At 42.8% G+C, this 27,252-nt stretch overlaps 1 protein-coding gene across 2 annotated transcripts in view; it reads left to right on the top strand.

Annotated features, from left to right (window-relative positions):
• LOC126281481 (mannosyl-oligosaccharide alpha-1,2-mannosidase IA) overlaps positions 1-27,252 on the top strand; it is a 713,290-nt gene that overhangs the window by 661,797 nt on the left and 24,241 nt on the right. For both annotated transcript variants that reach the window (XM_049980490.1, XM_049980482.1), the window contains one exon: positions 16,736-16,915. In XM_049980490.1, coding sequence (XP_049836447.1) covers positions 16,736-16,915 — 180 coding nt within the window. The remainder of the gene's footprint in view (positions 1-16,735; positions 16,916-27,252) is intronic.

Raw genomic sequence — 27,252 nt, 5'->3', positions numbered from 1 at the left:
ACAATTTACCGAAGCTGGTTTAAGAAAAAGGTATCTGGCTGTGTTTTCAACTAACCAGTCAGGGTCTCAATGTTAACCTTAAGCTCCGCCTACAAAAATTCTCCCTATCCAATGAGAAAAGTTATACTTTTCGTCGTAGGGCAGTGTTTTTAATGTTTGCTACGTAACAGAGACGCGTATAGTCTCACGTTAAAACTTGCAGCTGGTATGGCCCTTTTAGTGTTATCGTAAGATCTATACTGTTCTTCTGGAGGGTTCTATCTTTTAACGTGGGCTGGGGGGTGGTCTTGGCGGTCGGCCGGGATTTTGCGGGTGTCCGTCCCTTATCGTAGGGCCTTCAAGCTTAACACGGTTCTGCTCTCGGCTTCTGTTCTCGTTTCTCCCCTCTGAACTGCGTCTGTTTCATTGTGGGAAGGTATGACATACATTTAGAGGTTCTTGTATTAGCCTGTGGTATTCCATTTGCCCACTCGTTGATCATATTACTTTGGTTAATTTAATGTCGAGATTTATTCGGAGCTATGTGACATACTGCCGGATTTGCTATCATGTCAGGGTTTTCATGGAAGGTGTTGGATTTGCCAGACACCTTACATACAGAATACGTCCACTTGTGCACTGACGCGTGAAACTGCTGCAAATTTTAATTCTTACTCGATCCTTGTATGGAGAGCGCTGCTGCGCAGCAATGTTTACTGAGTTAACGAATATCCGCTCCAGTTGCTAAAAAGGTTTTTCTGTCATTCCACGACCCGTTTTAGATTTGTATCGAAGCCCTTTTCTCTGTTTAACCTGAAACTGAGTTTCAAATACGAGAAAAACTTCCAGTCCGGTAGATTTAACCCTTTCGCTGCTGTGGGTGTGTTCACACGTCCTGGTTCGCTGTTCACCAGTTTTTATGCTAGTGTATACGCACGTCGTGTGGGTTTTTCTACAGAGCGTCCTGAGCTGCCGATCTCTCGCTCCTGCGAACGAGTTACTTGCATATCGCGATGAATACAAAAGTTTCGACTGTCTATCATACCATGTATGTGCCTCATAGCGTGCTATAATTTGCAGAAAATTCGTTTCGATATCTTGAATCGTTTGAGATATGATTGTTATGACAACATGACTCGCTATCGCTCGGACGTGAAATGGCGCGCAGCGGGCGACCGTCCATTGGATATAAAACCCAATAACACGAGAACGAAATGAGATATCCTTCTGCTCTCAATTTTAAATAAAATTTCGCCGCACTGAGTGGCTGCGTGGTCTGGAACGCAAAGTCACAGAACAGGCGTCCCCTCCCACCGGAGGTTCGAATCCTCCCTCGGGCATGGGTGTGTATGTTGCTCTTAGCATAAGTTAGTTTAAGTAGTGTGTAAGCCTAGGGACCGATGATCTCAGCAATTTGGCCCCATACGAATTCACACACAACAAACAACATTTCGATATACTTTCTACATTTAATTCTCTGCAATGTACGGGCTAAAAGCAACCATACGGAAAGCTGACATGTGTTTTATCTGTCCAAACTATTTTAAATTCCGTGCAATGTTGTACTTGATTTGATGCAGCGCAGTAATTATGACAGATAACGAAGAAAAGTCAGTTCTTTTTCGAGTGAAGATATCAGACTGTGAGATTCGCGAAAATAAAATATTTTCACCTAATAGTTAGATGTCAAAATTTCCGAACTATCATTTTAATAAGTCACAGCTGCAAAATACTAACGCGAATTCTTTACAGACGAATGGAAAAACTGATAAAAGCCGATTTTCTCGGGGAAGATCAGATTGGATTCCGTAGAAATGTTTGAACACGGGAGGCAATACTGATCCCACGACTCATCTTAGATTAAGGCAAACCTATGTTTCTAGCATTTGTAGACTTACAGAAAGCTTTTGACAATGTTGACTGGAATACTCTCTTTCAAATTCTGAAGGTGGCAGGGGTAAAATACAGGGTGCGAAAGGCTATATACAATTTGTACAAAAACCAGATGGTAGTTATAAGATTCGAGGGACATGAAAGGGAATCAGTGGTTATGAAGAGAGTGAGACAGGGCTGCAGCCTCTCCCCGATGTTATTCAATCTGTATATTCAGCAAGCAGTAAAGGGAGCAAAAGAAAAATTCGGAATAGATATTAAAATCCATGGAGAAGAAATAAAAACTTTGAGGTTCGCCGATGACATTGTAATTCTGTCAGAGACAGCAAAGGACTTGGAAGAGCAGTTGAACGGAATGGACAGTGTCTTGAAAGGAGGGTATAAGATGAACATCAACAAAAGCAAAACGAGGATAATGGAATGTAGTCGAATTAGGTCGGGTGAGGCTGAAGGAATTAGATTAGGAAATGACACTCTTAAAGTAGTAAATGAGTTTTGCTATTTGGGGAGCGAAATAACTGATCATGGTCGAAGTAGAGAGGATATAAAATGTAGACTGGCAATGGCAAGGAAAGCGTTTTTGAAGAAGAGAAATTTGTTAACATCGAGTATAAATTTGTCAGGAAGTCGTTTCTGAAATTATTTGTATGGAGTGTAGCCATGTATGGAAGTGAAACATGGACGATGAATAGTTTAGACAAGAAGAGAACAGAAGGTTTCGAAATGTGGTGCTACAGAAGAATGCTGAAGATTAGATGGGTAGATCACATAACAAATGAGGAGGTATTGAATAGAATTGGGGAGAAAAAAAGTTTGTGGCACAACTTGACTAGAAGAAGGGATCAGTTTGTAGGAAATGTTCTGATGCATCGAGGGATCACCAATTTAGTATTGGAGGGCAGCGTGGAGGGTAAATATCGAAGAGGGAGACCAAGAGATGAATACACTAAGCAGATTGAGAAGGATGTAGGCTGCAGTAGGTACTGGAGAGCTGCATCAAACCACTCTCAGCACTGAAGACCACGACGACGACGAGTTTTCGAAAAACCGGATGTTAAGTATTTTATATCGATCGGAGCCCGGTCTTCTGGCACAGACACCAGCATTTGGCGAGCAGTACAGCTATAACAAAAGCCGGCTCAGCATGGTAAGCAGAGATCACCTTTGTAGCAGCGAAAGGGTTTAAAATGGAGTATCCAGTAGGTCCTTGTATAACGCAGGAGAGAGAGCAACGGTGTTCCTCTAAATGCTGCGTCAGTTTTCCTATACCGAACAAGGCGCGGCACTTACAAAATGTGAACAATACCGAACGTTAACCCTAATATCACATGCAATAAGAATTCTTGTAAAGATAATTCTGAGGAGAATTGAAGAGAAGGCGAAGGATACAACGAGCGAAGAGGAGTTTGAATTCAGCAAGAGAAGCGATTGTGACATTGAGACTTCTTACAGAGAAGTAAACACAGAAAAATAAACCAACTTACATTACATTTGTAGACGTGGAAAAGGCATTTGCTGATGTTACCTGGCAAGAGATATCCAGAGTTTTGAAGAAAGCAGGTCTGAAATACATAAGACATGTGGGTGATACATAGCTTCTATAAGAACAAAATTGTTGCGATCAGGAATTTTTATCTTGAACAAGAAACAAAAATAGAAAAAGCGTGAGACAATGGTGTGCCCTTTCTCCTCATATATTCAATTCTTACATCCAGGATGGTAATGACCAAGTTCGTGCAAATATTGGTGTGGGGACCAGAATTAATGGGCAGAAGAAAGACATGCTACATTACGCAGACGATTTTGCTGTGGTCAAGGATACGAAAGATGACCTGGAGCAGGTCCTCAGCACATTGGGAAGGATTTTCTGCAGTCAGTGTGGTATGAAATACTAAAGTAATGACATGCAGTACTGAAGAAGAATATGAACCTTTAAAAATAATAATTGGAAGAGAGGAGCTAGAAGTGATAGAGGAATTTACCTATTTGGGAAACAGGATGACGAGGGATGGTAGAAGCCGGAAGAAATTGCATTTAATTTGAGAAAGAACCTACTCACCAACAAGAACATCAGTCTGGGAATAAGGGAACGAGTCATGAAAGCATTTCTGTGGAGTGTGGCCCTGTGCTGGTGTGAAACTTGAACAGCAGGAAAACAAGAGAGAAGGCGGCTAGAGGTCCTGGAGATAATGTTCAGCTGTAAAGACGCAATTATCAATGAAGTGATGCTGAGAGGGGTACAAGAAACCATAGTTATATGGAGGAACATCCAGAGAAGAAGAGAGAAACTCGTAAGAGACATCTTGAGACACAATAATATCATTGCAACTATAGCAGAAGGAGCTATTGAGGAAAATATTCGCCGGGGACCACCAAGGATGCCACACATGCAGTAGATGTGAACGATGTGGAATGCGTTACATTCGCGAAAGAGACTACTATTGCAAACCAACCTCAGGGTTGAACGCTAAAGATAGGAGAGACCCAATACTATCGCAGAAGAAAAGGCTATGTCATGATTACAGAAATTACTGTTTCATAATTTCAAAATGTCTAAACAACTATCTTGCTGCCTAAGTCTCTCTTGATCTGTGTGCAACACATGCACGTGGAGGTAACAAATAAAAGCAACAAATCCTCACCACAGGTATCGGCGATTTCTATCGTTTGGTCGTAGAATATTCACTTTCAAAGCTATCCACTTTTACTTTCGTAATAACTCGACGTTGCTTCACAACAGCACACTAAAAGCTATATTCTTTTTTTTTCTGTACTTGTACTGTACATGTATAAACTTAGTTTTTGTTGTTGAAATGTCTGCATTCCTCTCGTGTGAAGTATTTAAATATTCAGTATATAGTGTATTTACAATGTCAATTTCAGGTTCCACTAGAAAACGGCTTTAATATCGGTCGTGGAGAAAAAACTTTTTAGCATCTGGATCGAAATTTCATTAACAAATCACAGTTTGATGTTTCCTCTAGTTGTGACATCCGATGTGGTCCCTTAGGTCAAAACCAGCGCCATCGTTAATCAACCGCGACCGTCGTTCCTTCGCCGCTGTTGTTCCTGCAGCAGCCACACTGCTGTTTATCCACTACATATAATCCCCACATTCCACAAGCACTACTGAATCAAGATCTCTTTTAGACTTACCCCCTTCATTACTTTCTACAGCGATATGCATCCATGCTGGCTTTGTATGTATATTTTCTAATCTCATTAACACACTTTCCACTAGTCTGTCAATTCTTACTTGTTGGATTCCAGCAAAGAACTTCATTGACAAATCTTTCATCAATTCGTCTTGCTAAACATTCCACCCTCTTCAGTTTCATTTCCATTGTGCTTTATCTTCTACTCAAGTGAATTCCCTGGTCAGTATGTTGGTTTCTTACCTTTCCCAGTAATTCGCACTATGCATTTCTCCATGGTCTGACCAACTTCCTTGTTTTAAATGGTTTCGCGTTAAAAGGCCATGTCTCACTGCCATAAATCAAAACTAGTAATACTGTTTCACTCGCGGAATAATTTTAATTTTGAAAATAATGTTTAGCTGACCAAATGTACGTCAGGCCTTTGTTTTACTCTAAAATTAATTTCTTTTCCTGTCCTCAGAGTAGTTGTCTTCAACTTTACTACGTAAAAAGCCTCATCATTTAATTGTATAATTTATTTAAATTTTGACTATTTTCCCTTCGATGTTTACTTACAGGCCTATTTTCAAAATTTCTCTTCTGGCTTCTTGTATATTATATACGATAGTGGCAAACAGCAAAATGTTAAGTTCGCATATGATCTGTTAACTCAAGTTCTTATTGCATTTTCGAAATTTAAGATTCTGAAAACTTTCGTCATAATTACTGGGAATAGTAATCTCATTCTCATGAATTTGGAAGCGGTTGCATTGATATCGGCATCTTCTTAGTAATGTAAAAGATACTATATAATTGTCACCTACAATTTGCGCTTGTCATTACAAATTTTGTCGAAAGAGAAGCTAAAGCTTTTTCAAACTCCATGATTTCCAGACGAAGTAGTAATTGATATTCGTTTCTACGTTCTATTACATCACTCACGCTTCGCAAATAATTCGTTGTGCAGTACATCTACATTTAAATCCAGCTTGTTTCTGTGCCTGTTAATATCCGTTGTTTTTTCTATGCGATTGGTGATAATTTTAGCGAAAACACTGAGGTCACAAAAGTCATGGGATGGCGATATACATGCATACAGATGCCGTTAATATACCGTACACTGGTTATAAAAGGGCACTGCATTGGCGGAGCTGTCAATTGTACTCAGGTGATTCGTGTGAAAAGGTTCCCTACCTGACTGTGGCCGCACACCGGGAATTAATAGATTTCGAATGCCGAATGGCAGTTCGAGCGAGACGCTAGGGACATTCATTTCGGAAATCGTTGGGGAATTCAACATTCCGAGATCCACGTTGTCAAGAATGTGCCGAGGATACCAGGTTTCAGGCATTACCTCTCACCACGGACAGCTCAGTTACAGCCTTCGCGTAACGACCGGGAGCGGCGGCGTTTGCCTAGAGTTGTCAGTGCTAACAAACAAGCAACACTGGGTGAAAGAACTGCAGAAACCAATGTTGGACGTACGACGCAATTATCCGTTAGGACAGTGCGGCGTGCAGCTTCTCTCCAGGACTCGTGGCCATATCGGCTGGACCCTAAACGGCTGCAAAACGTGACCTGTCATAAGAGTCCGTATTTCAGTTGGTAAGAGCTGACGGTAGGGTTCTAGCGTGGCGCAGACATCCTCAAGTCATATACCCAAGTTGCAACAAGGCACTGTTTCAGTTTGTGGTGGCTCCATAATCGTGTCGATTGTGTTACATGGAATGGACTGGGTCCTATTGTCCAACTTAACCGATCATTGACTGGAAACAGTTATGTTCGGCTACTTGGAGACCATTTGCAGCCATTCATGGACTTAATTTCTGTGACGACAATGCGCCCTGTTACCAGGCCGCAATTGTTCGCGATTGGTTTGAAGCACGTTCTGGACAATACGAGTGAATGATTTGGCCACCCAGATCGCCCGACATGAATCTCATCAAACACTTACGGGACATAATCAAGAGATGAGTTCGTGCATAACATCCTGGACCGCAACACTTTCGCAGTTATGGACGGCTACAGAGGCAGCATGGCTCAGTATTCCTGCAGGGGACTTCCAACGACTTGTTGAGTTCATTCCACGTCTAGTTGTTGCACTACGCCGGGCGAAAGGAAGACCTACACGATAGTCGGTTTCAAAGGGCTCCAAGCATTATGGGACCTAACATCTGAGGTCATAAGTCCTCTAGAACTTGGAACTACTTAAACCTAACTAAGGACATCACACACACGTCCATGCCCGAGGCAGGATTCAAACCTGTGACCGTAGCGGCAGCGCGGTTCCGGACCGAAGCGTCTAGAACCGCTCGGTCACATCAGCCGGCACACGATATTAGGAGGCATCCTATGAGTTTGATCAACTCAGTGTATATACAAAGCGCTGATAAAGACTACAGGATTTTAATCAGGCAAAGTGTATTGGACCATTTAAAAGACGTGAACAGAGTAATGGGTTCTGTTCTCAGCAGCCCTCGACCAAGTCTTTCAGATCTTTAAAACGACAGAACATAGTAGGAGGAACGTCTTACTGGTACCACCTTCATCTTGCTGAAGAAACTGTGTTAGCTGCCTCCAGTGCAGATGTGTTGCAACAAAGAATGGGAGAATTTACTAGTTTGAAACTAGGAAGGAAAACTGATACTAATAATAATAAGGGTAATACAGAGTGAATCCAGACTCCACAGTCGGAATTTTATAGGTAATTCAATGATACTTTCAAAATGTTTTAGAATAATGTACCTGTGACTCCAGTGACACGTAATAGAGTAACTGTATTACGTGTTATTTCGTACCCCATTTACCATTGTCGAACGGTACTTCTTGTGATTGATAACACTACAGCTTTCTTTACTGTTCAGCCCCAAGCTTGTATTCAGTGCCATTCTGTCTCGGGTTCGTTCTCTAACTTCAGTGTTCACTGTGTATTAACACTAATACATAGCAGTACGGATAGGTTTGCTGATGACGAATTGACCGATGTGCACCTCGTATATTGGTTCTCTAAATGCAGTGGAAGAGGGAGCACCAACGCTACCAAAGTGACTACAAATACATTACAATACTTATGCAAACGACGCTGTTGGATTACACCCTTTTGTTTTGTTTCTTACATATCAGTGGTTCAGTGTGATAGACATATATCCACAGAAATAAAGGCAGTTGAGGTGAATGATGATTACATTGTTACAGTCTTACAAACCATAATAGAACACGGATCCCTTATACCCAAATACAAAATATCCCTGAACTACACTGATCAAAAGCATCTCGATACCTATTAGCGGACATTAATACGGGGTTTGTCCACCATTCGCCTTTATTACGGCAGCTGTGCAGAGGACGCGTTCGGTGAGGTGTCTAGCAGCGCATTATTCCGCAAGAGCCAAAACTGGAGAAGACAATGATAGTGGACGGATAAAGTACCGTAGAACTGCGGACGTAACCCGCGATCAGATTAGCCGCGCGGTCTCGGGCGCCTTTCATGGTTCACGTTGGCTCCCTCCGTCGGAGGTTAGAGTCCTCCCTCGGACATGTGTGTGTGTGTGTTGTCCTTAGTGTAAGTTAGTTTAAGTAGTGTGTACGATTAGGGACCGATGACCTCAGCAGTTTGATCCCATAGGAACGTACCACAAGCACCGATTATAGTCGGTTTCTTGTCTAAGAGCTTATGGTTTCAGGTTAAACACATTGGCTCTTTGGTGCCCCCATTCCCTCTCACACGGCTGTGCTATTTCTATTCAAGGTCGCCTACGAGGACCTCAGCCCCTCCCCTCCCCAACTCTCCCCTCCCCAACTCTCCCCTCCCCAACTCTCCCCTCCCCAACTCTCCCCTCCCCAACTCTCCCCTCCCCAACTCTCCCCTCCCCAACTCTCCCCTCCCCAACTCTCCCCTCCCCAACTCTCCCCTCCCCAACTCTCCCCTCCCCAACTCTCCCCTCCCCAACTCTCCCCTCCCCAACTCTCCCCTATCCCCTCCCCAACTCTCCCCTCCTGTCCCCTCCCCTACCCTACCCTACCCTCTCCGCCCCTCCTCCCAATCTTCCTGTGCCCTCTGGACCAATGAGGATTAAGAACCCCCTTTTACACCTTCATTTTTTGTTACTGAGACACTTGAGTGGGACGGGTTACTCCTGAGCTGGACACCATAGGGTGAGAATCAGATTGAATGTATTTGTAGAATGAAAAACGAGTCCAAATCTGAAAATTTAACTTTTTTATTCACTCGATGACTAGTTTCGGGCCGGAACCCATTTTCAAATCATCAGTCAAAAAATCGTATTTCCGAAAATGCAAATGTTGTTGTTGTGGTCTTCAGTCCTGAGACTGGTTTGATGCAGCTCTCCATGCTAATCTATCCTGTGCAAGCTCCTTCATCTCCCAGTACCTACTGCAACCTACATCCTTCTGAATCTGCTTAGTGTAGTCATCTCTTGGTCTCCCTCTACGATTTTTACTCTCCACGCTGCCCTCCAATGCTAAATTTGTGATCCCTTGATGTCTCAGGACATGTCCTACCAACCGATCCCTTCTTCTAGTCAAGTTGTGCCACAAACTTCTCTTCTCCCCAATCCTATTCAATACCTCCTCATTAGTTACGTGATCTACCCACCTAATCTTCAGCATTCTTATGTAGCACCACATTTCGAAAGCTTCTATTCTCTTCTTGTCCAAACTATTTATCGTCCATGTTTCACTTCCATACATGGCTACACTCCATACAAATACTTTCAGAAATGACTTCCTGACACTTAAATCTATACTCGATGTTAATAAATTTCTCTTCTTCAGAAACGCTTTCCTTGCCATTGCCAGTCTACGTTTTATATCCTCTCTACTTCGACCATCATCAGTTATTTTGCTCCCCAAATAGCAAAACTCCTTCACTACTTTAAGTGTCGCATTTCCTAATCTAATTCCCTCAGCATCACCCGACTTAATTCGACTACATTCCATTATCCTTCTTTTGCTTTTGTTGATGTTCATCCTATATCCTCCTTTCAACACATTGTCCATTCCGTTCAACTGCTCTTCCAAGTCCTTTGCCGTCTCTGACAGAATTACAATGTCATCGGCGAACTTCAAAATTTTTATTTCTTCTCCCTGGATTTTAATACCTACTCCAATTTTTTCTTTTGTTTCCTTCACTGCTTGCTCAATATGCAGATTGATTAACATCGGGGAGAGGCTACAACCCTGTCTTACTCCCTTCTCGACCACTGCTTCCCATTCATGTCCCTCGACTTTATAACTGACATCTGGTTTCTGTACAAATTGTAAATAGCCTTTCGGTCCCTGTATTTTACCCCTGCCACCTTTAGAATTTTAAAGAGAGTATTCCAGTCGACATTGTCAAAAGATTTCTCTAAGTCTACAAATGCTAGAAACGTAGGTTTGCCTTTCCGTAATCTTTCTTCTAAGATAAGTCGTAAGGTCAGTATGGCCTTACGTGTTCCAATATTTCTACGGAATCCAGACTGATCTTCCCCGACGTCGGCTTCTACAAGTTTTTCCATTCGTCTGTAAATAATTCGCGTTAGTATTTTGCAGCTGTGACTTATTAAACTGATAGTTCGGTAATTTTCACATCTGTCAACACCTGCTTTCTTTGGGATTGGAATTATTATATTCTTCTTGAAGTCTGAGGGTATTTTGCCTGTCTCATACATCTTGCTCACCAGATGGTAGAGTTTTGTCATGACTGGCTCTCCCAAGGCCGTCAGTAGTTCTAATGGAATGTTGTCTACACCCGGAGCCTTGTTTCGACTCAGGTCCTTCCGTGCTCTATCAAACTCTTCACGCAGTATCGTATCTCCCATTTCATCTTCATCTGCATCCTCTTCCATTTCCATAATATTGTCCTCATGTACATCGCCCTTGTATAGACCCTCTACATACTCCTTCCACCTTTCTGCTTTCCCCTCTTTGCTTAGAACTGGGTTTCGATCTGAGCTCTTGATATTCATACAAGTGGTTCTCTTTTCTCCAAAGGTCTCTTTAATTTTCCTGTAGGCTGTATCTATCTTACCCCTAGTGAGATAAGCCTCTACATCCTTACATTTGTCCTCTAGCCATGCCTGCTTAGCCATTTTGCACTTCCTGACGATCTCATTTTTGAGACGTTTGTATTCGTTTTTGCCTGCTTCATTTACTGCATTTTTATATTTTCTCCTTTCATCAATTAAATTCAATATTTCTTCTGTTACCTAAGGATTTCTACTAGCCCTCGTCTTTTTACCTATTCGATCCTCTGCTGCCTTCACTACTTCATCCTTCAGAGCTACCCATTCTTCTTCTACTGTATTTCTTTCCCCCATTCCTGTCAATTGTTCCCTTATGCTCTCCCTGTCATAAGCCACGCATTTCTGTAGTCAATGTTGAGAGACACTTGAGGTGGTGTCATGCATTTCTGTGAACGAGCTATGTAGCAATCGGATGGAAGGACTTACTTTTGGCGAAAGTCTGTAGAACGGTACCTGCTGTCATGTGCAGTGGCAACAGTGAACAGTGAATGACAGAGGTGCTGGTGTTATGGTATGATGGTGATTATCGTGGTTTGGGTACGGTGGCCTTATAGCGGCTAAAGAAAATGCTAAAACCATATTTCACAGCATTGTGTACTGTGTGCAGTAGAGAAGCAGTTTGGAGAGCATTGTATCAACACGACAGTACAGCCTGTCTCCCAGCGGCATTTGTGAGGCAATGGTGTGTGAACAGTAACATCCCAGAAATGGACTGGCCTGCCCAGAGTCCCGACTTGAATCCGATGGAAAACCTATGGAATGAGTCGGAACATCGACTTTGCTACAGACCCCAACGTCAAACATCACTGTCTTCTCAGTTTCGACTCTTGAGGAACAATGGGTGCCGTTCCTTTGCAGGCATTCAGACATTTCGTTAAAACTGTCTCCAGCAGAATTCAAGCCGTCAGAAATGTCCGTTTATGACGTCCGCTCAAATCGTTAAAGTTCTTCGTGTTTATACGTTTCTACTGGGGACAGTGCAGTGCTGTACTTAACCGTCTTTTTGTACCATTGAGGCTTTTCAGGTACATGCAAGCAAATTGTGTACGTTTCTGCGTCGACATTGCCAGTGTTACCTTGAATGCAGTGTGAGTGCCTTAATGTTCTTGATTTTCTTGTGAAATTAACATGACGTCGTTTTTGTACAAGACACCAGTATTAACTGAAGAGGAACTGATGTGTAGGGTCATAGTTGCTTGTCTCATTGTACAACAGACAAGAGGAATGTTTGGCAGAAAGCGTGATATTTTTTGCACGGTTGTAATGGATGAATTGAAACTGGCGAATGTCATTTTGGTTAGTTACTATGAGAGTACGTTGTTATAAGCTGTTGTCGATTTTGTGAATAAGTCTAAATACCTATTTCCACCATTAACTTTTATTTAAAAATGCTCGGCATAGAATCGCCTGACATCTGTACTATAAGCTCTCCGACAAGCTTTCAAGGCCGTATTTCAATGGCACACTCAGGATATCGGGACTACTGAACGGCGCTCTGCACCAAGTTCACTAACTGACACTACATGTGCTTCTGACCGACTTCTATGGACGGAGAATATATTTTTTTTCGTGAAAATACGACATCCGTAGGGTGTGTGCGTGTGTGTGTGGGGGGGGGGGGGGGGTGCAATGAATCGCGTCTTCCCTCCCTGGCAAATCATTGACGTTGAATTGTAGGTCAGCCTCTAACTGGCTGAGGAAGTCAGTTCGAATGTAAGTGGAAGACAAAGGAAAACTACCTACAATATGACCATACGTGCTGTATTCAGACCCTAACTTCATGCTAAGGACACTTTTACCTTAGGACGCAATACAGTGAAAACAGAGTAAACGAAGTTTCGCGTTTCATTGTTGAGTTTAGTTACATGTTCCGTTAACAGTAAGTGCAGTCTCCCGCAGTGAAATGGAATGAGTCGGATTTACAGTTACAGTATACTTTCTCAGTAACACAAATCGCAACATATTGGCTATTTAGATGACTTTCAAAAAGACTTTTCTTTCTACTGCGAAGTGTGCGGTGATTCGAATCTTCCTTGAAAATTAAAGCTGTGAATCCACCCGGAACTTGAACCTAGGACTTGGCAGTCGTTGGCTAGCCCACGAAAGGCAAAGGTTCCATGTTCGCGTCCCTGCCCAGCACACAGTTTGAAGCTGCCAGGGAGTTTCAAATGTTAAATAATAAGATACAATTTTTCAATTATTTTGTGTTCAGTCTCTCTCCCTCTCTCCCTTTCATCCCCTTTGGCTTCCCCTTTCTCCCCACCCCTCTGCCATTCCTACCCGTTTCTGTACTCGCTCTCCCCCCTCTCCCCAGCGGCTCTCTCTCTCTCTCTCTCTCTCTCTCTCTCTCTCTCTCTCTCTCTAGCTTTTCAACTATTTCTCCGACTTAAGAATTCGATAAGTTCGACTACGCTTTTTTTGTTGTTTTGTGATAACGAGTTTTACTGGCAACTGTATGCGTTGTTTGTTCCCTGTTAGGCCTCTGCGTTCTGTCGGCCACGCGATGATGTCACTCGCTACCAACAGCGTCTTCTGTGGTGAGTTCGGGAGGGGGACCTCAGTGTTTCTCTCTCCTCTCGCGTGCAGTTTTGACGTTTTTAATATTACACCTGTGAATGAGGGCGTTTCGGTTAGCTTATCGATAGTTTTTGTCATGATATTTCACGAGGACACACTGAAACACGTGATATTATATGCACAAATGTCCTGAAATCATTCACAGTGCGATTCGTTTTCCTGTCACCACGTGTTTGCGGTAATGGCCACGGGAAGCCAAGTGCAATAATATTGTTGTGGGGTTGTAACACAATAAAATATAAAATTGTTTGCATCAGTGCGTGGCACATTGCTTTAGCATAACTTGAAAGACTTCAGATAAAGGTATAATTTTAAAAGCATTCGTCCGGAAATTTAAGAAGTTGGAGTCTTGTAATTCGTTTAAAATCTGCAAAAACAAAAACCCCCCGCAACATTGGTAACGTCATAATTATCGAGGTACACATTCATTATAAGTAGTATTTCATGTAGCGCTACGATTATGAACACAGGTCTGCAGAATATGAATACGTGAGCGAGCATGTAAATGGGGCGAATGCTGTTTCTTTCAGTCGGTTTTGCTTCCTTTTTTCAGTAGTTCGCTTCCTGTAGCGTTTTTTATTCACTTTGGTGCAGGGCCTTTTCCTTTCTGCCTCGCTTTCCTCAGCTCGCTGTGATCTCGCTATCCCTGTCAGACTTGATGACAGCAGCCATGATTGGCCGCCTTTCCCTGTTCTCAGCAGTCGCTCGGGCTGAAAGCCCATCCTTGTTGCTAGCCGAGTGTTAAACATAGATTATATCTGTCTAGAATTCCATGCCATTTGCGAGACTTACAGATTTCATTTTACAAAAGCCACTGACAAACATGGTGCCTGATGTTTGTAAACGCATAACCTGTGGGTGTACAGGCTTGCTAGTACCACGGACTGCAAACCCCTCGCAGTGTCTGCCTAGAGGCCGCAGATTGGACTGGGTTCAAGAGACTTAAGATCTCCGAAGGCCTGATCTCTCTCTTTCGGGGGACAATGAAAGTCTGTAGAAAATACATACAGTAATACAAGAACGAGCGGTGAGGGCCGCTCCGCGTGTTGCCCGCGCTCCGCGGTCTCTACATCAGTGCATTAAACTCTGGTAGTAATATTTATTTATTTATTGTAAATAAAAGGGGTTGCAGGCAATCACGCATAACAGCGGACAGGCCTGTCGCTACCCTCTTTACTATATATTCTAAGTCTACAACAAATGAACTTATTTCTGGCTCTTGTGTCTACATCTACACTACATCCACTCTCTGCAAACCTCCGTGAGGTGCATGACAAAAAGTACATACACGTATGGAGCTTGGGAAGAATGAATATATAATCTGTGTGTTTGTTTGTAGTAGTAGTAGTAGTAATTATTCTGATCCTATACTCACGATCCTTGTGTGAGCGATAGGTAGGGGGTTCTTGTATATTCCTAGTGTCATAATTTAAAGACAGTTCTTGAAACTTCGTTAATAGACTTTCTCAGGATAGTTTACGTCTATCTTCAAGAGATTTCCAATTCAGGTACTTAGATATCTCTGTGACACTCTCCCACCGATCAAACAAATCAGTGACCATTCGTGTTGCCCTTCTCTGTCTGCGTTCAGTATCCCCTGTTAGTCCTATTTGGTATGAGTCCCACACACTTGAGCAGTATTCTAGAATGTTTCGCACGAGTGATTTGTAAGCAATCTTCTTTGTAGACTGATTCCACTATCCCAGTACTCTACCAACAAACCGAATTCTACTACCTGCTTTACCCACGACTGAACCTATGTGATCATTCCGTTTCATATCCCTACAAAGCGTAACACCCAGATGTTTGTGAGATTTGGCCGATTTCAACAGTGACTCGATGATATTACAGTCACAGGATACTGAGTTTTTTTCGTTTCGTGAAGTGCACAATTATACATATCTGAACTTTTAAAGCGAGTTGCCAATCTCTGCACCACTTTGAAATCTTATCAAGAGCTGATTGAATATTTATGGAGCTTCTTTCTGACATTACTTTATTATACACACATAAAAAAAGTTTTGAATCACCTCGGTTCCGGGACCTGTACAGAAAATTAGAGTAGAGACCAACATAAACATCATTTCCGTCCTTTTTATTGTTTATGAAAACCACAAATGGCATGTTGTGCCGCCATACAGCGAGACCTTGAGAAATGGTGGTCCAGATTGCTGTACACGCCGGTACGTCTAATACCAAGTAGCACGTCCATTTGCATTGATGGATGCCTGTATTCGTCGTAGCATACGATCCACAAGTTAATTAAGGCACTGTTGGTTCAGATTGTCCCACACCTCAACGGCAATTCGGCGTCGGTCCCTCAGAATGGTCGGTGGGTCACGTCCTCCATAAACAGCCCTTTTAATCTATCCCAGGCATGTTCGATGGAGAACATGCTGGCCACTCTAGTCGAGCGAAGTCGTTATCCTGAAGGAAGTCATTCACATGATGTGCACGATCGTGGCGCGATTTGTCGTCGATGAAAACGAATGACTCGCCAATACGCTGCCGATGTGATCGCACTATCGGTTGGAGGATGGCATTCACATATCGTACAGCAGTTACGGCGCTTTCCATGACGACCAGCGGCGTATTCCGCCCCACATAATGCCTCCTAAAACAGCAGGGAATCTCCACTTTGCTGCACTCTCTGGACAGTGTGTCAAAGGTGTTCAGCCTGACCGGGTTGCCTCCAAATACGTCTCCGATGATAGTCTGGTTGAAGGCTGAACAGTATAAGGGACTGTGTCTGTGATACAATATTCACTGTCAACGTCTATCTTCAGGTGTTCTGGAAACCAGTGTGATGCAAAACTTTTTATGATGTGTGTAGATAACTTTATCGTCTGCAACAGTCTGAGGTTACTATTAACATTGTCTGCAAAGTCATTAATGAACGGCAAGGGTCCCAACACATTTCCCTGTGGCACACCTAAAGGTACTTATACATCTGACAATGACTCTCCATTTGAGATAACGCGTCCTCCTGCCAAAAGTCCTCAATCCAGTGACAAATTTCACTCGATACTCCATATGATCGTACTATTGACAATAACCATAGGTGTGGTACTGTGTAAAATACCTCGTGTGTGTAGTGTGACAAGAACGATACGTTTGTTGCAGACGAGCGACCTGTCGGTGTTCGAGACGAACATCCGCTTCGTGGGCGGGTTGCTGACGTGCTTCGCGCTCACGGGCGACGTCATGTTCCGCGACAAGGCGGCGCAGATCGCGGAGCGCCTACTGCCCGCCTTCCAGACGCAGACGGGCGTGCCCAACTCGCTCGTCAACTTCAAGACTGGGGTGAGTATGCACTCCCAGCCGCACTCGTCGTTCTTACGACCGAGTCCAGGTTGACCATTGTTGGCTATACATTTGGATGAAATCTCACAGAGGTTTCACCGGTAATATTTGTAGCAATTCCTCAGTAATTTTCACTTCAGTTGATTTCATCATGTACTTGAGAATAAATTTTACCCGTCATTTGCTGCTGAACGTTTATTATACCAGGTTGTGAGGAACCACCATTCTGAAAGAAAAACAGCTGGATAAACAGAATTTTAAAGTAAAATAATGAGAGATGGAAGAGGGGAACATGTGAGATTGTTACGAATATGGCTGCCGTTTTGGAAGCTGCCATCTACATCTACATCTACATCCATACTCCGCAAGCCACCTGACGGTGTGTGGCGGAGGGTTCCTTGAGTACCTCTATCGGTTCTCTCTTCCATTCCAGTCTCGTATTGTTCGTGGAAAGGAGGATTGTCGGTATGCTTCTGTGTGGGCTCTAATCTCTCTGATTTTATCCTCATGGTCTCTTAGAGAGATATACGTAGGAGGGAGCAATATACTGCTTGACTCTTCGGTGAAGGTGTTCTCGAAACTTCAACAAAAGCCCGTACCGACCTACTGAGCGTCTCTCCTGCAGAGTCTTCCACTGGAGTTTATCTATCATCTCCGTAACGCTTTCGCGATTACTAAATGATCCTGTAACTAAGCGCGCTGCTCTCCGTTGGATCTTCTCTATCTCTTCTATCAACCCTATCTGGTACGGATCCCACACTGCTGAGCAGTATTCAAGCAGTGGGCGAACAAGCGAACTGTAACCTACTTCCTTTGTTTTCGGGTTGCATTTCCTTAGGATTCTTCCAATGAATCTGTCTGGCATCTGCGTTACCGACGATCAACTTTATATGATCATTTCATTTGAAATCACTCCTAATGCGTACTCCCAGATAATTTATGGAACTAACTGCTTCCAGTTGCTGAACTGCTATTTTGTAGCTAAATGATAAGGGATCTATCTATGTATTCGCAGCACATTACACTTGTCTACATTGAGATTCAATTGCCATTCCCTGCACGATGCGTCAATTCGCTGCAGATCGTCCTGCATTTCAGTACAATTTTCCATTGTTGCAACCTCTCGATATACCACAGCATCATGTGCAAAAAGCGTCAGTGAACTTCCGATGTCATCCACCAGGTCATTTATGTATATTGTAGATAGCAACGGTCCTATGACACTCCCCTGCGGCACGCCTGAAATCACTCTTACTTCGGAAGACTTCTCATAATTGAGAATGACATGCTGCGTTCTGTTATCTAGGAACTCCTCAATCCAATCACAGAATTGGTCTGATAGTCCATATGCTCTTACTTTGTTCATTAAACGACTGTGGGGAACTGTATCGAACGCCTTGCGGAAGTCAAGAAACACGGCATCTACCTGTGAACCCCGTGTCTATGGCCCTCTGGGTCTCGTGGACGAATAGCGCGAGCTGGGTTTCACACGCCCGTCGTTTTCGAAACCCATGCTGATTTCTACACAGTAGATTTCTAGTCCCAGAAAAGTCATTATACTCGAACACAATACGTTTTCCAAAATTCTACAACTGATCGACTTTAGAGATATAGGTCTATAGTTCTGCACAACTGTTCGACGTCCCTTCTTGAAAACGGGGATGACCTGTGCCCTTTTCCAATCCTTTGGAACGCTACGCTCTTCTAGAAACCTACGGTACACCGCTGCAAGGAAGGGGGCAAGTTCCTTCGCGTACTCTGTGTAAAATCGAACTTGTATCCCATCAAGTCTAACGGCCTTTCCTCTTTTGAGCGATTTTAATTGTTTCTCTATCCCTCTGTCGTCTATTTCCATATCCATCATTTTTTCATCTGTGCGACAATCTAGGGAAGGAACTACAGTTCAGTCTTCCTCTGTGAAACAGCTTTGGAAAAAGACATTTAGTATTTCGGTCTTCAGTCTGTCATCCTCTGTTTCAGTACCATTTTGGTCACAGAGTCTCTGGACATTTCGTTTTGATTCACCTACCGCTTTGACATAAGACCAAAATTTCTTATGCTTTTCTGCCAAGTCAGTACATAGAACTTTACTTTCGAATTCATTGAACGCCTCTCGCATAGCCCTCCTCACACTACATTTCGCTTCGCGTAATTTTTGTTTGTCTGCAAGGCTTTGGCTATGTTTATGTTTGCTGTGAAGTTCCCTTTGCTTCTGCAGCAGTTTTCTAACTCGGAAAAGAACCACCGTAGTACAACAACCATCTTTTACGATCTTGCTTGGCATATACTCATCTAACACATATTGTACGATGGTTTTGAACTTTGTCCACTGATTCTCAACACTATCTGTACTTGAGACAAAACTTTTGCGTTGAGCCACCAAGTACTCTGAAATCTGCTTTTTGTCACTTTTGCTAAACAGAAAAATCTTCCTACGTTTTTTAATATTTCTGTTTACGGCTGAAATCATCGATGCCGTAACTGCTTTATGATCGCAGTTTCCCTGTTCGGGTCTGTTTGTCACCAGAAGGTCTAATATGTTATCACCACGAGTCGGTTCTCTGTTTAACTGCTCAAGGTAGTTTTCAGATAAAGCACTTTAAAAAATTTCACTGGATTCTTTGTCCCTGCCACTCGTTACGAATGTTTGAGTCTCCCAGTCTATATCCGGCAAATTAAAATCTCCACCCAGAACTATAACATGGTGGGGAAATCTACTCGAAATGTTTCCCAAATTATCCCTCAGGTGCTCGGCCACAACAGCTGCTGAGCCAGGGGGCCTATAGAGACATCCAATTACCATGCCTGAGCCTGATTTAACCGTGACCTTCACCCACATCATTTCACATTTCGGATCTCCGTCAATTTCCTTCGATGCTATTGCACTTCTTATCGCTATAAACACGCTTCCCCCCTCACTGTCCAGCCTGTCTCTGCGGTATACATTCCAGTCTGAGTTTAGGATTTCATTACTGTTTACGTCTGGTTTCAGCCAACTTTCTGTCCCTAGTATTTTATGGGCGTTGTGACCGTTTATTAATGAGAGCAGTTCTGGGACCTTTCTATAGACGCTCCTGCAGTTTGCTATTAGTTGTTATTCCCTGTTGCATTTTGCCTATTCCTACCTTGCCACGTCTCAGGAGGCGTCTTGTCAGGCCTAGGGAGGGAATTCTCTAACCTAAAAGACCCCCATGTGCACTCCACACGTACTCCGCTACCCTTGTAGCCGCATCCGGCATGTAGTGCACGCCTGACCTATTCAGGGGGACCCTACATTTCTCCACCCTACAGCCGAGGTCGAGAAATTTGCACCCCAGATCTCCGCAGAATCGTCTGAGCCTCTGGTTTAAGCCTTCCACTCGGCTCCAAACCAGAGGACCGCGATCGGTTCTAGGAACCAATTCCGCCACCGAGGCTTTCCGCCTTCACCAATTCCGCCAGCCGCCTGTACAAACTGAGGATGACATTTGAACCCAGACGGCAGGAGACATTGGTGCCGACATGAGCAACAATTTGCAGTCGGATGCACCCAGTGCTCTCTATCACCGTCGGTAGGGCCTCCTCCACATCTCGGATGAGACCCCCCGGCAAGCAGACAGAGTGAACACTGGTCTTCTTCCCCGACCTTTCCGCTATTTCCCCAAGGGGCTCCATCACTTGCCTAACGTTGGAGCTCCCGATAACTAATAAACCCCTCCCCCCGTGTGCCTGCTCGGACCTTGCTGAAGGAGCAGCCACATGTCCACTCACAGGCAGAGCGGCGATGCCACACAGTCAGCATCCACATTTACCCTCCGCCTCGTGCGCCGCTGAACCCGCCACTCCTCTTGGGGAGAGGGTGGCCCAACCACGCCCGGTACCCGCGAAGACATCTCGACAGCAGCGGCAGTGGGTGAAGCATGTAACACATGGAGTGTACCATGCGATGCACCAGACTCCCCACTGCCGCTACACTCTGAGGCAATATTTCTTCTGTTACCCGAGGGTTCCTACTAGCCCTCGTCTTTTTATCTACTTGATCCTCTGCTGCTTTCACTACTTCATCCCTCAACGCTAGCCGTTCTTCTTCTACTGTGTTTCTTTCCCCCATTCCTCTCAATTGTTCCCTTATGCTCTCCTTGAAACCTTGTACAACCTCTGGTTCTTTCAGCTTATGCAGATCCCATGTCCTTAAATTCCCCCCTTTTTGCACTTTCTTCAGTTTTAATTTACAGTTCATAACCAGTAGATTGTGGTCAGAGTCCACATCTGCCCCTGGAAATGTCCTACAATTTAAAACCTGGTTCATAAATCTCTGTCTTACCATTATATAATCTATCTGATACCTTTTAGTATCTCGAGGATTCTTCCATGTATACAACCTTCTTTTATGATTCTTAAACCAAGTGTTAGCTATAATTAAGTTGTGCTCTGTGCAAAATTATACCAGGCGGCTTCCTCTTTCATTTCTTAGCCCCAATCCATATTCACCTACTACGTTTCCTTCTCTCCCTTTTCCTACTGATGAATTCCAGTCACCCATTACTATTAAATTTTCATCTCCCTTCACTATCTGAATAATTTCTTTTATCTCATCATACATTTCATCAATTTCTTTGTCATCTGCAGAGCTAGTTGGCATATAAACTTGCACTACTGTAGTAGGTGTGGGCTTTGTGTCTATCTTGGCCACAATAATGCGTACACTATGCTGTTTGTAGTAGCTTACCCGTACACCTATTTTTTTTTATTCATTATTAAACCCACTCCTTTTTGTATTTATGACCCTATATTCATCTTACCAAAAGTCTTTTTCCTCCTGCCACCGAACGTCACTAATTCCCACTATGTCTAATTTTAACCTATCCATTTCCCTTTTTAAATTTTCTAACCTACCTGCCCGATTAAGGGATCTGACATTCCACGCTCCGATCCGTAGAACGCCAGTTTTCTTTCTCCCGATAACGACATCCTCTTGAGTAGTCCCCGCCTGGAGATCCGAATGGGGGACTATTTTACCTCCAGAATATTTTACCCAAGAGGACGCCATCATTTAATCATACAGTAAAGCAGCATGCGTTTGGGAAAAATTACGGCTGTAGTTTCCCCTTGCTTTCAGCCGTTCACAGTACCAGAACAGCAAGGCCATTTTTGTTAGTGTTAAAAGGCCAGATCAGTCAATCATCCAGACTGTTGCCCCTGCAACTACTGAAAAGGCTGCTGCCCCTCTTCAGGAACCACACGTTTGTCTGGCCTCTCAACCACCGTTGTGGTTGCACCTACGGTACGGCTAGCTGTATTGTTGAGGCACGCAAGCCTCCCCACCAACGGCAAGGTCCATGGTTCATATGCATAGAAAAGAGTTCTGTTTTATAACAAACATGTATAGTGAAATGAAACAGTGGAAACTCCAGGATGGAATAATGACAATATTATGAAAAGGTTAAGATTACTACTCACAACACAGTGGAGATGTCACAGATAGGCATAACAAAAAGAACCCCTCCCAGCCTCAACCTTCATTAGTCATTGTTGTATCACCCCTCAGTCCCCTTCCCTGTTCACACCTCAGCACTACACAGCTCTCTGTTCCAACAACTCACCCGCTGTCTCTTTACTTCTCTCCTTTTCCACTACCTGTCCTCCTCCCCACCCCCTCTCTAACCCCTCCACTACGCCTATCTCCCCTACCATCTCTCCACCTCATCAAATGATAAGTTGCCACATTTGAAACTGTTTGGGCAAAAATTATGAAAACTGTAACTGCGTAGATCTTTACATATGGTAGAAAACATTTGGTTTCTACAACCTTTTTCTTTTTATTTTTTTCCTTCTCTCTCTCTCTCTCTCTCTCTCTCTCTCTCTCTCTCTCTCTCTCTCTCTCTCTCTCTCTCTCTCTCATGGATTAGATACATATAACTTTTTTCTTTCTTTTTTTTTCTTTTGTTGTTGTTGTTGTTGTTGTTGTTGTTGCAACTGTTACCATGATGCATTCCAGAATGAAATTGTTACCATTTGCTCTATTATGTTCCTTTTGATGATAATGGTTACCATTGCGGTTACTGTGTTCCCTACTGTGCCACTCTTTCAAAATGTGTATGCCTATTGTGGTTGTATTTCCCAGTTGTTTCCAAACCTCTATCTAATTTATTTACATATTTCAAAAACTGGTCTGTTGTGTTGTCTGGCCCATAGGCTAGGTCCCTTTATACCCCAGCAGGTAACCTCCTTTTTAAAGCATCAATATGAGTTGAGTTCATCAAAAGGTTTGCTAAAATGAGCAAATTTTTTAAATTGATTTTTGCAGAACTGTTTCATGTTAATAGCCCTTCACTGTGATTTGGACTATTGAGATTTTTTTTATTGTAGCTTGTTCAGTTTCTGACCAAAATCTATCTAAAAATCCTTTCTTAAAATCTGTATTGGTTGTGTCATTATTATTACTGATTAGCCCAACTTAATGCTTAACTTTCAAGAAACTTCTTGACAAACTTAGTTTTCATAATATCAGTCATATTAGACACAAAATTATATCTGCAATGCTGCAGAAAATCTACAGGATATAAACTGCCTTCACCTGAAAAGTTTTTCACTGGAATGTTGCAAAACACGGTGCTAACATTGTTTATAAGATTTCTATTAACTATGTCACTGGACAATTCTTCAACCTTTTTACACAGGACAGAATCACTACTTTCTAGGATGCTGGTTTTGTTGTTAATTAATTTTACATTTTCTATGAATTTATTACCTAGAGTCTTCACCTGTGCAACAAAACTGCTTTCAAGTGCCAGTTTGGTATCAACATTAGTTTTCAAATTCAAAACAGAATATTTGCATTTTTTTTTACTATTTGCACTTTTTTTTTCCTTGGGCCCTTTTTTTTTCCTTGGGCCCTTTTTTGAAAGCAATTTTGTTTTTTCCCCGTCTTCAGCGATCTCATCTACAGTTTCGACCACAGTGTTAAATTGAAGTCCAATTTCTTTCATTTTGGACTCAAGAGACTCTACTTGACCATCTAACCTCTCAATTTTTTGGCTGAAATCATTTATTTGAGCTGTATTTTTACCAATGCAGTCAAATAATGCTCCTATTGAATGACAAGAGTTTTGTGAAGTGGTCCTTATTTTTGTGTTTCTGATTTTCACTTTCTTCATTAATTTTTGCAAACTGCTCAGAACTCCTTTTTGTTAATTGATCCTTGTTATCGTTACTCACTTTCATTAACAATGCCAACATAGTACTTACATAATTATCATCATCTCTTTTAATAACTCACATGATTCATCAGTATGTTTTTCGTGTTGTACTCCTTCATCAATTAAACTTTCCTGTACTTGTTTCACAACACTACTTGTTTCCCATTCTGTATTTTTCCCTGTTTCAGATTCTTGTACAATGACTATCATTGTTAATGGTTAGTCGACAACACACTCCACAAAAAAGGAGAAAGTAAAGAAAAAAAAAATTCCATTACTTAACTTTGTTGTTGTAGGTCGATGTTGTTAATTGTTCACCTCACTTTTTATTTTTTCATCCCTTTAATTCTTCTTGTTTGTGAACTCCTTTTGGTACTATTGTTTTCGTTTCATAGCTTTGGTTCATATTATCCAATCATTCACACAAAATTTTCACATTATATATACTTTTAATCTGCAACAAGAAAAATAGCCCAACACAGTATTCACATTTCAATTTTAGAAAATCCTGGATGATGCCACCATATTCTGACCATCACCACCCTATTTAGCCTAAAGCTGATTTATTAATTTTGAAATAAGGTAATAGATTGTGCAGCTGGTCACATTTTCAGAGCACTTGGCTCGCTGTAATAGTGACACACTGCAGAGAGAGGTAGTAGTGGCAGAGTTTGAATAAACAGTTTTCATAATGCTCATCTTGTATTATTCTTCTTCGTTGTCAGTAGTATGATCATAATCCATTCTGAAATGTTAATTTTTATACTGGTCTACAGGATGCTTGGCTTAATTTTCATAAATAATATGAACACTGATGGACTTCCTGGTGCTGAACACACACATTTTCAGTCATTTCACTTTACAGTACAAATCAACCACAATGCTAACACAACACACACAACTTGTACTCCACTTCAAAATCATACTGATAACTACCCAAAGACAAAGATTTACATCTAACAAGTAGCACATAAAGTACTATCATATATCGATATATTTGTGCCAAATCATCCTTGAAACATACATTTCAAAAATAAAGTACAAATAATTGCTTATCATTGCTTTTCTTTTTAAGAAGCCCATAATCATCATCGTAACTACATTGAATGTGTTTATATGTTGATGTTGATACATTTTCATATTGCTATATGGTGGTAGATTTCTGGATTTTGATTCTTCGACTTAGGAATCAGTCATTTCATATGATCCAAGAATGGGTAGTACATTTATCTCTACATAACCAGTTTTATTACACAATCCAGCCCCTCACCTGTTCCCATTCCAGCACTACACAGTCCTCTGTTCCACCAGTGGATCCGGTCTCCTTACTTCATTCCTTTTCTGCTACCTCTCCTCTCTCCACCGTCCTCCATCTAACCTCTTGACTGCTCTACCCTCTCTCCACAGCATTCCTACACATTCCCACTAGCAATACTTTATCCTTACCCACCTATACCCTGCTATCCCTCCCTGTCCCTGCCCCAGCCTCCTCCTTACCACCACCCAATTGCCTCTCCCATCGTGTGCTGCTGCTTGTAATCTGGCTTCAGAAGCTAGAGACTGTGGTTGTGTGTGAGTGCGAGTTACATGTGTGCATGCGTGTTTTGTCTGTTTTTGACAAGGGCGTTGTTGGCCGAAAGCTCATTTTCTGATAGTCTTTTTGTTGCGCCTATCTGTGACTCAGCATGTCCGCTATATGGTGAGTAGCTACAACTATCCTCTTCACAACACTTTTACATTCAGTCCTGGATTTTCCATTGTTTCAGTAGTGTCCATTATTTCCATTTCTATAATTATTCTGATTTATTCAGTTCTGATACGGTCTAACCTTGATATTTCAAGCACTTCACGTCCAACAAGGTATTTCTGTGGATAAACTTTGGTCATCTTGTCTATTACTTATTTCCCTGACTGTATGACCCCATGTACACATATGCTTTAAACTATTTTAGTGTAATGTATGAGCTTACTGAAACTTCCTGGCAGATTAAAACTGTGTGCCCGACCGAGACTCGAACTCGGGACCTTTGCCTTTCGCGGGCAAGTGCTCTACCAACTGAGCTACCGAAGCACGACTCACGTCCGGTACTCACAACTTCACTTCTGCCAGTATCCGTCTCCTACCTTCCAAACTTTACAGAAGCTCTTCTGCGAACCTTGCAGAACTAGCACTCCTGAAAGAAAGGATACTGCGGAGACATGGCTTAGCCACAGCCTGGGGGATGTTTCCAGAATGAGATTTTCACTCTGCAGCGGAGTGTGCGCTGATATGAAACTTCCTGGCAGATTAAAACTGTGTGCCCGACCGAGACTCGAACTCGGGACCTTTGCCTTTCGCGGGCAAGTGCTCTACCAACTGAGCTACCGAAGCACGACTCACGTCCGGTACTCACAACTTCACTTCTGCCAGTATCCGTCTCCTACCTTCCAAACTTTACAGAAGCTCTTCTGCGAACCTTGCAGAACTAGCACTCCTGAAAGAAAAGATACTGCGGAGAACATGGCTTAGCCACAGCCTGGGGGATGTTTCCAGAATGAGATTTTCACTCTGCAGCGGAGTGTGCGCTGATATGAAACTTCCTGGCAGATTAAAACTGTGTGCCCGACCGAGACTCGAACTCGGGACCTTTGCCTTTCGCGGGCAAGTGCTCTACCAACTGAGCTACCGAAGCACGACTCACGTCCGGTACTCACAACTTCACTTCTGCCAGTATCCGTCTCCTAATTCCAAACTTTACAGAAGCTCTTCTGCGAACCTTGCAGAACTAGCACTCCTGAAAGAAAGGATACTGCGGAGACATGGCTTAGCCACAGCCTGGGGGATGTTTCCAGAATGAGATTTTCACTCTGCAGCGGAGTGTGCGCTGATATGAAACTTCCTGGCAGATTAAAACTGTGTGCCCGACCGAGACTCGAACTCGGGACCTTTGCCTTTCCAGCTTCTTTCACTGCAGAGTGAAAATCTCATTCTGGAAACATCCCCCAGGCTGTGGCTAAGCCATGTCTCCGCAGTATCCTTTCTTTCAGGAGTGCTAGTTCTGCAAGGTTCGCAGAAGAGCTTTTGTAAAGTTTGGAAGGTAGGAGACAGATACTGGCAGAAGTGAAGTTGTGAGTACCGGACGTGAGTCGTGCTTCGGTAGCTCAGTTGGTAGAGCACTT

Source organism: Schistocerca gregaria, chromosome 1 (genome assembly GCF_023897955.1).
Source record: "Schistocerca gregaria isolate iqSchGreg1 chromosome 1, iqSchGreg1.2, whole genome shotgun sequence".
Classification (NCBI taxonomy): Eukaryota; Metazoa; Arthropoda; class Insecta; order Orthoptera; family Acrididae; genus Schistocerca; species Schistocerca gregaria.
The sequence above is the reverse complement of the archived record's forward strand: the minus strand, read 5'-3'. Positions and strand labels throughout refer to the sequence as shown.